Source organism: Tupaia chinensis, unplaced genomic scaffold (genome assembly GCF_000334495.1).
Source record: "Tupaia chinensis unplaced genomic scaffold, TupChi_1.0 Scaffold139927_1, whole genome shotgun sequence".
NCBI lineage: Eukaryota > Metazoa > Chordata > Mammalia > Scandentia > Tupaiidae > Tupaia > Tupaia belangeri.
The window spans coordinates 143,688-157,336 of NW_006199806.1; the positions used below are offsets into that span (position 1 = coordinate 143,688).

The 13,649-nt window shown below is 38.2% G+C and overlaps 1 protein-coding gene across 1 annotated transcript in view; it reads left to right on the forward strand.

Annotated features, from left to right (window-relative positions):
* The window catches only part of KPNA1 (karyopherin subunit alpha 1), a 76,766-nt gene that overhangs the window by 39,092 nt on the left and 24,025 nt on the right, over positions 1-13,649 (forward strand). Inside the window, exons 6-10 of the mRNA XM_014593203.2 lie at positions 7,303-7,434; positions 9,349-9,437; positions 10,461-10,560; positions 11,577-11,740; positions 12,989-13,067. Coding sequence (XP_014448689.1) covers positions 7,303-7,434; positions 9,349-9,437; positions 10,461-10,560; positions 11,577-11,740; positions 12,989-13,067 — 564 coding nt within the window. The remainder of the gene's footprint in view (positions 1-7,302; positions 7,435-9,348; positions 9,438-10,460; positions 10,561-11,576; positions 11,741-12,988; positions 13,068-13,649) is intronic.

Genomic DNA, 13,649 nt, shown 5'->3' on the forward strand with positions numbered 1-13,649 from the left:
TTGTAAATAATCCTCCCATCCTCAGGTCCAGACTGTTGTAGATTATTCGTAACAGTTGATGCTTTGCTTGGTATTTTCTCTCCTTTCCTCCTACCCCATCTTTTCCTTTCTTTTACACTCTTTGTTGCGGTGACAAGTTCCTTCCAGAGGAAAAACGAGAAATCCAGAAAAGGTAGAGTACTTCAATGTCCCATCAGTTTTTCTTCTCCAGCTTGACATTTACCAACCCCCATATTCATTTGAATTAAGATTCTGTTTTGCTAGCTGCCTCCTGGATTATAATTCTGGTCCTCATCTAAGGCCAGGATCACCAGACACCTGAAACTAATCATGTTCATCTGAGAGCAAGGGAAGAGACTTTTCTCAGAAAAAAGGAAAATCCAGACAACCAACACTGCAGAGAACAGAGCCTGAACCCCTAAGCAACCTGCCAAGAGAACCAGAGGGACCAAATGAGGAGCCTTACTGCAGTTTATCATTTGAAATGCTTTGTAGGAAGAGGGAGGTAGGGAAATTATCATTTTGTTCGTGCTGAAAAAAATGTTTCTATCCTCTCTCTGAGAATGAGAATAGCTGAGAGTCTTTGAATTTTCTCTTGGATCTAGCGATTTTTAAGAGGTGGTTATAGAGGTCCAGTTCCTTAATGCATTAAAGAAACATGGTACATAATCTTTTATACCTAAAATGAAACAGGTCAGACTTAGGTCTTTTCCCCATCTATACATTCTCCTGTCTGCTCAGACAGTGCCCTCTCCTGGCTACCACATAGAAATTTGACATCATTGTTTGATTTAGTACTCTAATCTTGAAACTCATATTTTAACATACCTGAAGATAAAAACCTTCAGAAACCTCTTAATTTGCTTCTCTATAAATTCCCAGATTCCACCCTTGTGGAAACTAATAATTAGGCTGAAAGATTAACAAATGGTTCCTCTGGAAGTGACCACCTCATGATTTTTACCTTGGGTTTCCTAAGACTCTGAGAAATAATCAACCTGTTTATTATCATCTAAGGGTTGTCATCTCCAGCTTTTCTTCTGTGCACATTTATTTAGGCATATTATGGTGTTACCTCTACAGTGACTAATAGGTAACCATGACCACTTCCGGAGCAAGAGGAACAAGTATTTTAAGGGAGTTCTTAGGTCAGGAGACTTCCAGCTCTGCCATGTCTTCGTGTAATTAGATGTACTCTGGGAAATTTGGAGGAAATTCCTTTGTTTTCCTGGAGAGGATTAGATAGAATACAGGATCTCTCTGACACTCTTCCCTGCTAGAAACATAAATAGTGTGTCTTTGGAAGAGGTCTTTTGTTACTTTACTTTTGGAAAGAGAATCATACTGAGTTGACCCTTGAACAATGCAGGGAGTGGGGCACCAACCAGCCTACAAAACTCTGTGTATAACTTTTGATGCCCCCCAAATTGAACAGCCTACTGTTGAGTGGAATCCATACCAGTAATGGTTAATTTACACATTTTATATGATATGTATATATTGTATTCTTAAAGTAAGCTAGAGAAAATAATGTTACTAAAATCATAAAGAGAAAATACTACTATTGTAGTATTTATTATTGTGCTATATTTTCCAGTTACATATTGAAAAAATCCATGTAATTCAAACCTGTGTTATTCAGGGGTCACCTATATATTGTGCCAAGATGAAATCTTATGGCTTAAAACACTAATAAGTCTTGTGGACAAACTTAATTTTAGCATTCCATAGATAAAGAACTGTGAGCCCTAGTGAAGGGGTTCCTCACTCCCTTGCAGGCTTCTCAAATCAGTGAGGGACCTTGAACAGTGAAATTGAAATGCTTGTTTGAGCATTGCTTCCAGATACTCATTCATCCTCAAAATGGAAGTGAACATGGGTAGAGTGAAGGATTTTGGAAGCAGACAGTGCCATTTAGCTAGGAGCATTCTGAGAAAACATCTAGGTCTCATATATACTTGAGCCCTTGGAACGAAATTGGTCTGCTTTATGGGTGTTCTGCAGGCCTACTTGTTTAGTTCTTTGAGTTCAGACCTAGCACCTTTGTACTATTCTTTGCAATGCTGAGATGTGGCTTTCCCAAATTCTCTTGTAGAAACTTATAAAAATAGCTCGAAATAAGTAAAGTGCCTCCTTTCAAACATTAGACAGGCACTCCTTCAAAAACTTGTGTATTTGAATTAGTTTCCCCTTCCTTGTCTTTCTGGTCCCCTTTAAAAGCTTTATGTGATAAACTGCAGTAAGCCTTCATATTGTGTCTTTTCCCATCTTCACTGATCTCTCTGCCTTTCCTGGAAGGTTGCTCAGATGAGTCAGGCACTGTTCTCTGCAGTTTGATATCTGGGTTTATTTTTCTGATGTGAGCCTTTCTTTTCACTTGCTCTCCAGGTGAGCCTGGCATTTGCTAGGAACCAGAGTGGAACCGGCAAAGTGGCCAGCAACAGAGTCCTGATCCAAATGGAGAAAGGGAACCAGGCGAAACTCAACCTGGAGTGGGAAACTTGATAGGAGGTCAGAAGTACTTCAGCTTTGGATTCTCATTTTTTTCCTTTTTTAAGGAACTGAGTACCAGAAGGTGGAGAGAGAGAGAAAACATCAAGTCTTCAGTATACAGATTTTAGTTGTAGCCTTATATAGAAACTTCTGGACAGTGAAAAATAATAGTAGAATTACAGTTTGTAAGGAGTTACAGCCTAATGACAGTTATTTTTTTTCTTTAATGATTTCATTCTTAGAATATTCAAAATATTGTAGTGTAAACCAGTGAAAAGGAAGGGAAGATTGTAGTTATTTTGACCACCAATTCATTACTTCTGGTGGTAGAGTGTCTTAGTTTTTTTCCCTTTCTGTCAGGTTACTGATTTTCTAAGTTACGTGGTTACTTAACTTCCTTTTTTGGGTTGTGTCTATCATAAGGGTATGCATTTGTGCTTGCCACCAGTTGTGCGCATTCCTCTTTCACAACTCTAATGTTAAATACTAATCTTAGATCCAAGGCTGAAACATAAAAACAAAAACAAACTGCAGTTCTCAGTGAAATGCAGCTTAAAGTACATTCTGTGATAAAAGACAAACCACATAGTTTAAAGTACATACTAATTTGTAAAAGCATACTTATGTGTTAAACATTTGATAGTAACTTGATCTAACATTGATAGAGGCCTGTGCTTATGAGGGGAATTCTCTCTTTCTCTGCCTCCTTCTCACCCTCTGCCTACCTCCTCCCCTGCCTTGCTTACTCTTCACTCCTCTGTCATACATATATGCATATATATGAATTATAAACATGGATATAGAAAGTCTCACTAGCATAGCTTGATCTTTTTACAATTTGGAAACACGGAAGTAACCTTGCGTGTGTATATTTTTAATGCCTTACTAATGCACGAATAAGTTTGTTTTTAGTGGTCCTCTGCTTACAGTTTATTCACCTACTTCACTCCCTAGCAGTAGTGAAACTTTTTTTTTTTTTTTTTTTTGCAGAGGTTTTTGCTATAGGGCACGTGCACTGTCAGAAAGACAGAGACAGAAAGCGAGAAATCACCCCCCTGGGGGATGGCCACGCTGTAATCCCTTCTCCTCCATTCTTCTCTCGGGATCTTAGGCACACACTCACACGCGCCTGACATGAGTTTTAAGCCACCATGTCTGGGACTCGAACCGTGGTTAACTACATGAGAGTTCAGCAACATAGCCATTATGCCAACTGCTGGTCCCACAAAACTAGTTTTTGACTTCCCTTCTTGAATCTTTTGCGTTCAGGTGATATCATCATTGATTATTTCTTAGTAATGAACATAACTCTGGTACATTATGATTTTGTGGAGATACAGCAATTTCTATTTTTGTTTTGTTTTGTTTTGTTTTGTTTTGCTATAGGGTGTGTGCGCTTACCGAGAGAGAGAGAGAGAGAGAGAGAGAGAGATGAGAAATCATACTCACTAGGAATGATCATGTTGCTGTCCCCTCTCCTCCATTCTCCTCTTGGGATTTTGGGCACCCCTGCACACACGTCCAGCATGATTCTCAAGCCGCTGGGTCCAGGACTCAAACCACACAGTCAGCTCTGTGAGATACAGTGCATTAACCTCTAACTACCTGCTTCTTCACTAGTTTCTAATTTTTTGCCGTCCACTTTCAGGCTGTTACTTAATTATTTTTCATGTTCTCGTCACCTTATTTTGTTTTGCTTCTCTGTTTTATTTACTTGAATGACTTCTGGAATTCCTTTTTTCTTTTGGAGGTCTTTGGTAATAATAAACTCATTAGATAGCATTTGAATTATTACACCAACTAGTATTCTCCATAATTTCTTCTTACTGACAACTCTTTAATACACCCTTTATCTACCCAAATTGTTATTGATTCTTTAGTATCAAAAAATCTTACTTTCTTTCCTTTTTTCTTAGGTAAAATTAGGTCTGTATACTGATCTTACTTGTTCTTTCTAGATTACTTGTCCTTACAGTTTTCATTTCTGTGACTTGATGAGTGTCTGATGACTGTTTATTCAGTTGTGAACCTGCCTTCTGGTAGGATGTCATTTGTCTCTAGTTCATAAATTAATTTTCCTAGTAAGCAAAAGCAAGTACAGTTTTTTTTTAAAAGAGAGGTTTTTTTTTTTTTGTTTTTTTTTTTTTGCTACAGGGTGCTTGCGCTCACCGGAAACAAAGAGACAGAGAAACAGAAAGTGGGGGATGGCCACACCACAATCCTTTCTCCTCCATTTTCCTCTTGGAAATTTGGGCATGCACGTACACATGTCCGGCTTTAAACTGCCAGGTCTGGGACTCGAACCATAGTCATCTACTTGGGAGTCCAGCAGCGTAACCATACACCATCTGTTGGTCCCAAAAACAACTACATTTTAAATGAAGTTTTCTTTTTTTTTTTTTTTTTTTTTAGCATAAATAATCTGACATACTGCTATTTGAAATTTCTTACCCTATATACCCCAACTATAAGCAATGGAAATATTCCCTAATCCAGTGTTACTTACATGTTTCAGAGAAGAAGCTGTGGTTTTGGCTTTATAGCATATTAGGTTAGGAAACTATAATCTAGCTCCCTTCTTTAATTAGCTTTGTAACATTCCTCAGGTCATTAGTCAAATGGTTGGGTCTTTTTCCCATGATTTCAATTCATAAACTAGAAAAGCCAAATATCTTACTTCTCTGGGCTATTCTGAGAATCACTTGAGAGAATGTGAATTATGCATTAAAAATATAAAGTTCTGTACAGACGCAAAGTTTCAAACATAAAAAATGGTTTGAGTATTGCTCTATTATTAATTAAATTACAAAGATAAATATGTGGGGGCCAACAAGTGGCATAGCTGTTAGTCACAAGAGAATGGAGGAGAGGGCATTGTGGTGTGGCCATCCCCTGTTGGGGGATGATTTCTCTCTTTCTGTCTCTCTGTCTCTCTCTGCAGCGAGTGTGCCCTATGGCATAAACTCTAAAAAAGTAAATAAATAATAAATTAATAAATAAATTAATTAATTAATTAAAAGGTGAATGTGTGAAGAGGTTTTTATTTACCTATAGTAAAGATTTAACTTAAGGATTTCCTGAATTTTTGTGTAACAGAGAATGTGTTCTCTTAACTATGGAGTTCCTAGTCTGGACCTCTCTGCTGCTAAACTATCAGTGCCCAGTTAGGCTGCCAACACACTTGATCTTAACTTGTGTATGTCACTTTCACAGGTTTTTGTTTGTTTGTTTTTTAATTTTAATGTGTCTTCCTTTAAGTATCTTACACTATGAATTTGCTAGTGTTCCTATAACTTTGTACCATAGTAGTTAGATTGCCTGCCCATTTCTTCCATTTACCTCCATCCCACAGTGATTGAGGATTTAGCTTTCTGTAGGATAGTTGCTATTTATTTATTTATTTATTTATTTTAAAGAGAGGTTTTTTTTGCTATAGGCGCATGCATTCACCAGAGAGAGATACAGAAACAGAAAGCAAGAAATCACCTCCTAGGGTGAATGGCCACACTACATTCTCTTCTCTTCCATTTGCCTCTCAGGACTTTGGGCATGCACGCACACAAGCCTAGCATGAGTTTCAAGCCACTGGGTCTGGGACTCAAACCACGGTCTACTACATGGGAGTCCAGTAGTGTAACCATTACGCAGGATGGCTGCCTTTTAATTGATCTGAAAGCTTAGAAAAGTCACAGACACATCTTTGGTGACTTGTTACTGATCTTTCATTCAAAGTGCATACCATTGAATTTTTTCCTGCATATGTGCTTCGTCAAAGAATACATAAAAGAATACAGGAAGGAAACAACCTAAAATTTAATTGATAACTCTTAATCACATAGACATGTCAGTTTATTCTTGGATTTGTCAGTTTGAGACTAAAAGAATCTACTGTTACTGTTAGAGATCTATGAAATTTGTGTATGCTGTATTTTTTTGTTGGCCATACTTTGCTTCCTATGTTTTGTTTATCAGTGTCATAATACTGTATCTGCCTCAGTTTGTCATCTCTGTTTTTTCCCTGATGAGAATATTCTTTTAAAAAGTTTTTATCTCTGTACCTTGGTTTGTAGCCTTCTCTTTTATTAGGAGTACTTACACTTTGAGGTTGTCCTTTCTGTTCATCTTATGCTTATTAACTTTTTTTGACTTCCTTAACACATAGCCCCCTGCATTTTATCCATGAATATCCTCTTCTTTTACTTTGCCTACCCTATATAAATTATTTAATTTTGTTTTTAGATAATAAACATAGTAAAAGGCCAAAAGTACATAAGCTTTCTAGTGAAAAATTTCTATCTCATCTTTGTTCTTGTCACCCAGACCTCTCCTTACAGGCAGCATACTGGGGCATTATTAAAGTTAATGACACATTTTTGTATTGAAAACCATAGAAAAAATATGTTATGGCTTTTCAGACTATGCAATATTTATAGTATCTTGTGAGTTAAGTAAATTCATGCATATTCCTTTTAACTCTTTTAAAAAATACAATGCAATACCATATTAATATATACTGTTTTGCATTTTTGCTTCTTTCATATATTTCTTAGAAGATTATTCTATATCAATATATGAAACACTCCTTTTTCTGGTTTTATGTCAACTTTACCTTTTTATGAAATTTTATACACCCTATTTCTCCAGGCTCAGGAATTTCTTTTGGGAATTATTTTGAAATTAATATAGAATTCAAATGGTAGGTTATATGTGAATAATCTCAGACTCTTCCTTGTATGCAGCCAACTTTATTGTTATATGTAAATAAACTTTTAAATTCTAATTTAATTAAAATTATTTTTATCTTTATAGTTTGAATCAGCTTGGGTTCTGACAAATATTGCTTCAGGAAATTCTCTTCAGACGCGAATTGTGATTCAGGCAGGAGCTGTGCCCATCTTCATAGAATTGCTCAGCTCAGAGTTTGAGGATGTCCAGGAACAGGTAAATTAAACAAACACATGAGGAATAACACTTTTTTTCCTTTTGGTCATTTTTAAGGCCAGAGTTTCTCTATTTAGCCACGATAACCCATGATTTGTTTCAGGAGTGTTCTATAACAGCTGTCCCCAACCTTCCAGCACCAGGCTTGTGGAAGGTAATTCTTCCATAGCTACAGGGTGGCTGGTCGGTGTGGGATTGATCCTGGGATGTCACATGTATGCCATGTCCAGTGTGTACCCCCTTTTCACTACTGCCACATTATAGCATACAGTGAAAAAGTCACACAGCATAGGGTTTGTAATCTCATGAGAAGTGAGTGCCACTGCTAATCTGAGTGATGGAGGAGTGGCTATGAACACAGGAAACTTGCTCACTCTAACCCACTGCCCACCCTGCACTGTGTGGCCTAGGGGATTGGGAGGTGCCCGAGAGGCCACCAACCAACACCAGTCCATGACCTGAAGGTTGGGAACCCTTGTTCTACAGATCTAAATTTATCCTAAGTGTAAAATTTCTTATTGACTTTAGGCAGGATTTCTCCTAAATACACAAAACCATTTTTCTTTTCCAACCCTGAAATTCTGTAAGCCCTATAGGTACACTTTAAAAAAAAATTTTCAGAGAGCATTTGTGCTCGCCTATGAGACAGAGAGAGAGAAGTTGAGAAAGCATCCCCTATCATGGCGGGTGGCCATGCTGCAAACTCTTTTCCATTGCTGTTTTCAGGATTTTGGACACACACCATGTTTTTTAAACAGCATGTTTTTTCAGCTGCCAGGTCTGGAAGTCAAACTTTCAACTGGCAGTGTGGGATGCAGCTGTCTTAATCACCATGCCATTGGTGGCCCTAGATCTACTATGTAAGAAGTTACTGATAGGGACCAGCAGTTGGCATAATGGCTATGTTGCTGGACTCCCATGTAGTTGACTGCGGTTCAAGTTCCGGACCCGGTGGCTTAAACTCACACTGGGCATGGCACGTGTGTGTGTGTGTGTGCCCAAGATCCCAAGAGGAGAATGGAGGGGACGGAATTGTGGTGTGGTCATCCCCCCACCTCCCCGGCAGGTGATAGCTGACTTTCTGTTTCTCTGACTCTGTCTTTCTGGTGAGCTCACACGCCCTAGAGCAAAAACCTCCATCCCCCCCCCACCCCCAAAAAAATTACTGATAGAACTTTTTCTTATATAAATCTCTAGTGTTGATTGAAGTAGCAAGTCTTTGTTACTTTTGTCCAGAAAAAGATACAGAAAACATGAATTTTTGTTAACCTCACTTTTCCAAATTTGTAAAGGAAAATCATGAGTATTTTTAATGGTTTTATTGAGGTATAATTGACACATAATCAATTACACATACATTAAAAGTACACAATCTGATAAGCATTGATAAATGTATATGCCCGTGATTTCCATCATCATAATCTATGAGATAATTTCGTTCATCACCTTCACACATTTAACAGTTATGTGCATTTTGATTACTCTTAAATTCCCTGTTCACTCTTTTCTCTAGTAAGCAAACTTAAAATACATTTTTCACTGGCCAACTAAGCCACTTGTATCTCTGCTCCTTACCAAGGGCTGTATGGAATGTTCTTAAAGTTGAGAATGGGATCCTTTCACATCAAAAATTAAAAAAAAAAAAAAAAAAAGAATTGGTTTCAATAAGTAATAATGATACTGCTACAAATGTCCACATTTCCTCCTGTTTTATTGTACACGTTAAAATGTTATTTATGATCTTTCAAGCCCACAACTGTTTCATTTGAATTTAGGAGAATTAATAATGTCCATGTATAGTATGTTAGGTACTATCTGACTTTATAAAGTATTAATGTAATATGCTGGCATCTTTTAGAAAGAATTATGAGTGTGTTAAACTACATGTGTTATTAATGAATAATTCTTTCACAGGCAGTCTGGGCTCTTGGCAACATTGCTGGAGATAGTACCATGTGCAGAGACTATGTCTTAGACTGCAATATTCTTCCCCCTCTTTTGCAGTAAGTTTATTTTTAATTAAAACAATGTTACATTTTAATTTTTTTAGAATTATGTTATTTAATTTGACTATGAAGGGACAGAGTGGGTGGGGGGGGGAGTGAGAGAGCAAGTGCCAGGTCTGGAACTCAAACTGTGGTCTTTCACGTAGGAGCCCAGTGCCCTTAACCACCATACCACCTGCTGGGCCCTTATTTTTTTTTTTAAGAGAGATTTTTGCTATAGGGCACGTGTACTTGCCAGAGAAACAGAAACAGAGAGACAGAAAGCAAGAAATCATCCCCCTGAGGGAATGGCCGAGCCGCAATTCCTTTGCCTTCATTCTCCCGTGGGGATTTTGGGCACACGTGCACACACACCTGGCATGAGTTTTAAGCTACTAGGTCTGGTACTCAAACTGCAGTTGACTACATGGGAGTCCAGTGATGTAACCACTAAGCAATCCACTGATCCCATTTTAATTTTTTTTTTTTTAAGTATATTATAGGATTCACATGCTTGCTGGAGAGAGACTGAGACAGAGAGAAAGTGAGAACTCATCTTCCGTGGGGGGGTGGCAATCCTTTCTCCTCCATCTTCCTCTTGGGACATTGGGCATGCACCTACACACTCCTGGTGTGATTTTTCAAGCTGGATGGGCCAGAACTCGAATCAGGCAGTAGGCCTAGTGGGATCCAGTTAACTTCCGTGCCATCTGCTAGCCCTAAAATACTTACTAAAATAATAAAAACATATAGAAGTACCTCAGAAAGCACTACGTCTTTAGAAATAGATTTGGATTTTCTTGTTTTAGTTTTAATTTTAGACTGTTTGGGTTAACATGTTCAGGTCACTTTTTTGCGCACCGTAATCTTATTCAAGTGCCACTATTCTGAATTAGTTATATTAAACTCAGTGAAGTATTGTTTTTCTAGAAAAAAAGCTATATGGGAACATCTTCTTATCAATAGCATTTTATGTTTGTCTTAAGCTATCAGAGAATTAATGTTTGTTACATAGTTTCCTTTGTATCATCGTGCTTACAGGTTGTTTTCTAAGCAAAATCGTCTGACCATGACCCGGAATGCAGTATGGGCTTTGTCTAATCTCTGTAGAGGAAAGAGTCCACCTCCAGAATTTGCAAAGGTACGAACTATGCTTATGAGAAATTGGTAGGAAAAGGGTTGGAATTTTATCTGTTTTTATAGAAACAAAAAAATTTTTTTTAGGAGTTTTTTGCTATAAGGTGCATGAGCTCGCCAGAGAGACAGAGACACAGAGAGCGAGAAATCAACCCTCAGAGAGGATGGCCACGCCGCAAACCCTTCTCCATTCTCCTCTCAGGATCTTGGGCATGCACACACATGTGCCCAGCGTGAGTTTAAGACACTGTGTCCAGGACTCAAACTGCAGTTGACTACATGGGCATCCAGCGACACAGCCATTACGCCAACTGCTCGTCCCAGAAGCAGGATTTTTTTTTTTTTTTAAGGTTTTTGCCATAAGGCAAATGTGTTCACTGCAGAAAGAGAGGGCAAGTGAGAAATTACCCCCCTGAGAGTGATGGCCACACCACAGTCCCTTCTCTTCCATTTTCCTCTTAAGACTTTGGGCACTCATGCCACACTCTAGGCATGATTTTCAAGCTGTTCGGTCCAGGACTTGAACCATTGTCAGCCATATGGGAATCCAGCTCCTTAACCATCATACACTTGCTACCCCCTGAAACAGAGCTTTTTAATAATTGTTTGTTTCTGTTCTAATTTTGGTTCTGTTCTCATTTCATGTAAATAGTTGTAAATTCATCTTAAAACAATGGCAAGCTTTCTAACATACAGAATTTCCTAGCTTTGGCATTCCTTTATCTTTTTGGTCCATAGAGTGTATCTTCTCCAGGAGTCTCTTTCTGAGGATTACTTTATATACAACTTTGCCTCCCTGAAATTATTTTTCATGTGCTCTGACTACTTTGTCAAAGTAGACCACACAATCACTGACAGCATTCCCGAAGATGGGAATGCAACTTAGCCCCTTTGCTTCTGCATCAAGAGCTGTAAATCATCCTACAAGTCAGCAAGATAATGTCCTGTTGCTGTTTTTAGTATCTTGTCTCATTTCTGAATTTTATTGAATTTCATAATCATACCATTTTCCTTTTACAGGTTTCCCCCTGTCTAAATGTGCTTTCCTGGTTGCTGTTCGTCAGTGACACTGATGTACTGGCTGATGCCTGCTGGGCCCTTTCATATCTATCAGATGGACCCAATGATAAAATTCAAGCAGTCATTGATGCAGGAGTATGTAGGAGGCTTGTGGAGCTGCTAATGTAAGAAATGTTTAAGAAAATGTGTCTGCTTTATTTTCTCTGTATTCTTTCCTAATTGCTAATACTTTATAGTAATGAATTGTACATTATACTGTACATTCGTTGTAGTTTGGGCCCCTGCCTTTTGTTCTTTGTTTATGTTGATGTCAAATCTGATGTTGGTTTTGTTTTTATTTGAGGCTTATAAAAAGTATTCCCCAGTGCTCTGCTGTTAGCAGTCCTTCCACAGAAACATTTGGTAAATTGAGCTACGTGGTTGCAGCTCATGCTGGATGACCTGAGTTCAGGTTGGACATCGAAAGGCATATTGCCACTAAAAGTACTGGCATTCCTTATCTACTTCACTTAGAGCCGAATCTGGACTAGTGTCAGACATTGAGTCTTACTTTACTCTATCTCTTTGTGATAGCTTTGATGATAGAGTGGAAGATTTACTCATGTCATAAATAGTTTGAGACTATTAATTTTTAGAAGAAAAACTTTATAGAAGAAACAGGAAAGTTAAAAAATACTTTTTAAATCCTGAAATTAGGACTTAATATGTGTCCTCAGATAAATAAAAAGGGCTTTGTGGAGCCCTTACCTCTCACCTCTGTGGAAATTAGAAGATTTAGAGAACTGAATTGTACTATAAATGTTAATTATTTCCATTGTCTCAGCAGCCATTGGAGACCAAGTAAAGAGGAGATGAAACCTATACATGTTTCAGAATGAGAGAGAAAACTTTGAAATCCAGAGATTAAAATACCTGGGAAAGATTACTAGGAAAGATTGGTAGTGTATTTCTAAAAATATTAAAAAAGGACAGAACAAACCTTCTAGGGGACACCAAACATTCCATCATCATGGGAAAGTTCCCTTAATGGTACCATCATAGGTACCATTCTGCTTTAAAATCCTGTCAGATATTATTTTTAAAAAAATTAATTCATGGGGGACCAGCAGTTGGCGTAATGGCTATATCACTGGACTCCCATGTAGTCTACCGCGGTTCGAGTCCCAGATCCGGTGACTTAAACTCATGCCAGGCATGTGTGCGTGCGTGCCCAAGATCCCGAGAGGAGAATGGAGGAGAAGGGATTGTGGCTGGACTTCCCCCCCTGGGGGGTGATTTCTCACTTTCTATCTCTCTCTGTCTGTCTTTCTGGTGAGCGCACACACCCTATAGCAAAAACCTCTAAAAAAAATTAATAAGGAAAAGATTAAAAATAAAACTGTTTGCTATAACATTTTTTTTTATGGTTGCAGGCATAACGACTATAAAGTGGTTTCTCCTGCTTTGCGGGCTGTGGGAAACATTGTCACAGGGGATGATATTCAGACACAGGTATGGATAATTGGTAATTTTTTCCTTCAAAAACAGTACATTGAACTTCATGATCATTTTTCTGTTGTAGTGTTCAACTTCTTATTGTCAGGGAAAATTGATAACTTTGTTTTGCCTAATATTTGTTAAAATGTTGGCTTAGGCATTTAGTCTTGGTGCCTTCCTATCCCTGTCTTGACTGTTTCCCAGGTTTGGGTTCCCCTGTGATAATGACTTTTGCTTTTGGTTAGACAAATTTATTTCCTTCTGCTCCCATTTAGGTTTTGGTTCTTGTGAGATCGTAAGCCTCTAGTAGTGTCTTTCTGTTCTTGTTGTCTTTTGAGTTTTTTTCATGAGAGACAGAGAGACAGGCACCTCCAACAGGGTCTTCACTTTACATTCTCCCCTTCTCATCTAGCCAGGATCATGAGTGTGTGTGCGTTGTGTGTGCAGGTAGACATTGACCAAACCTGGACCTACTGTCTCATACAGCCTCAGAATTGCAGAGTGTTAACGTTCCTCTTGTGCCACTATGGCTTACCTCCATTGCCTTGATTTCTTCTTCTCTGATATCTTTTATATGTGGTAGGCTTTCTCTGTAGG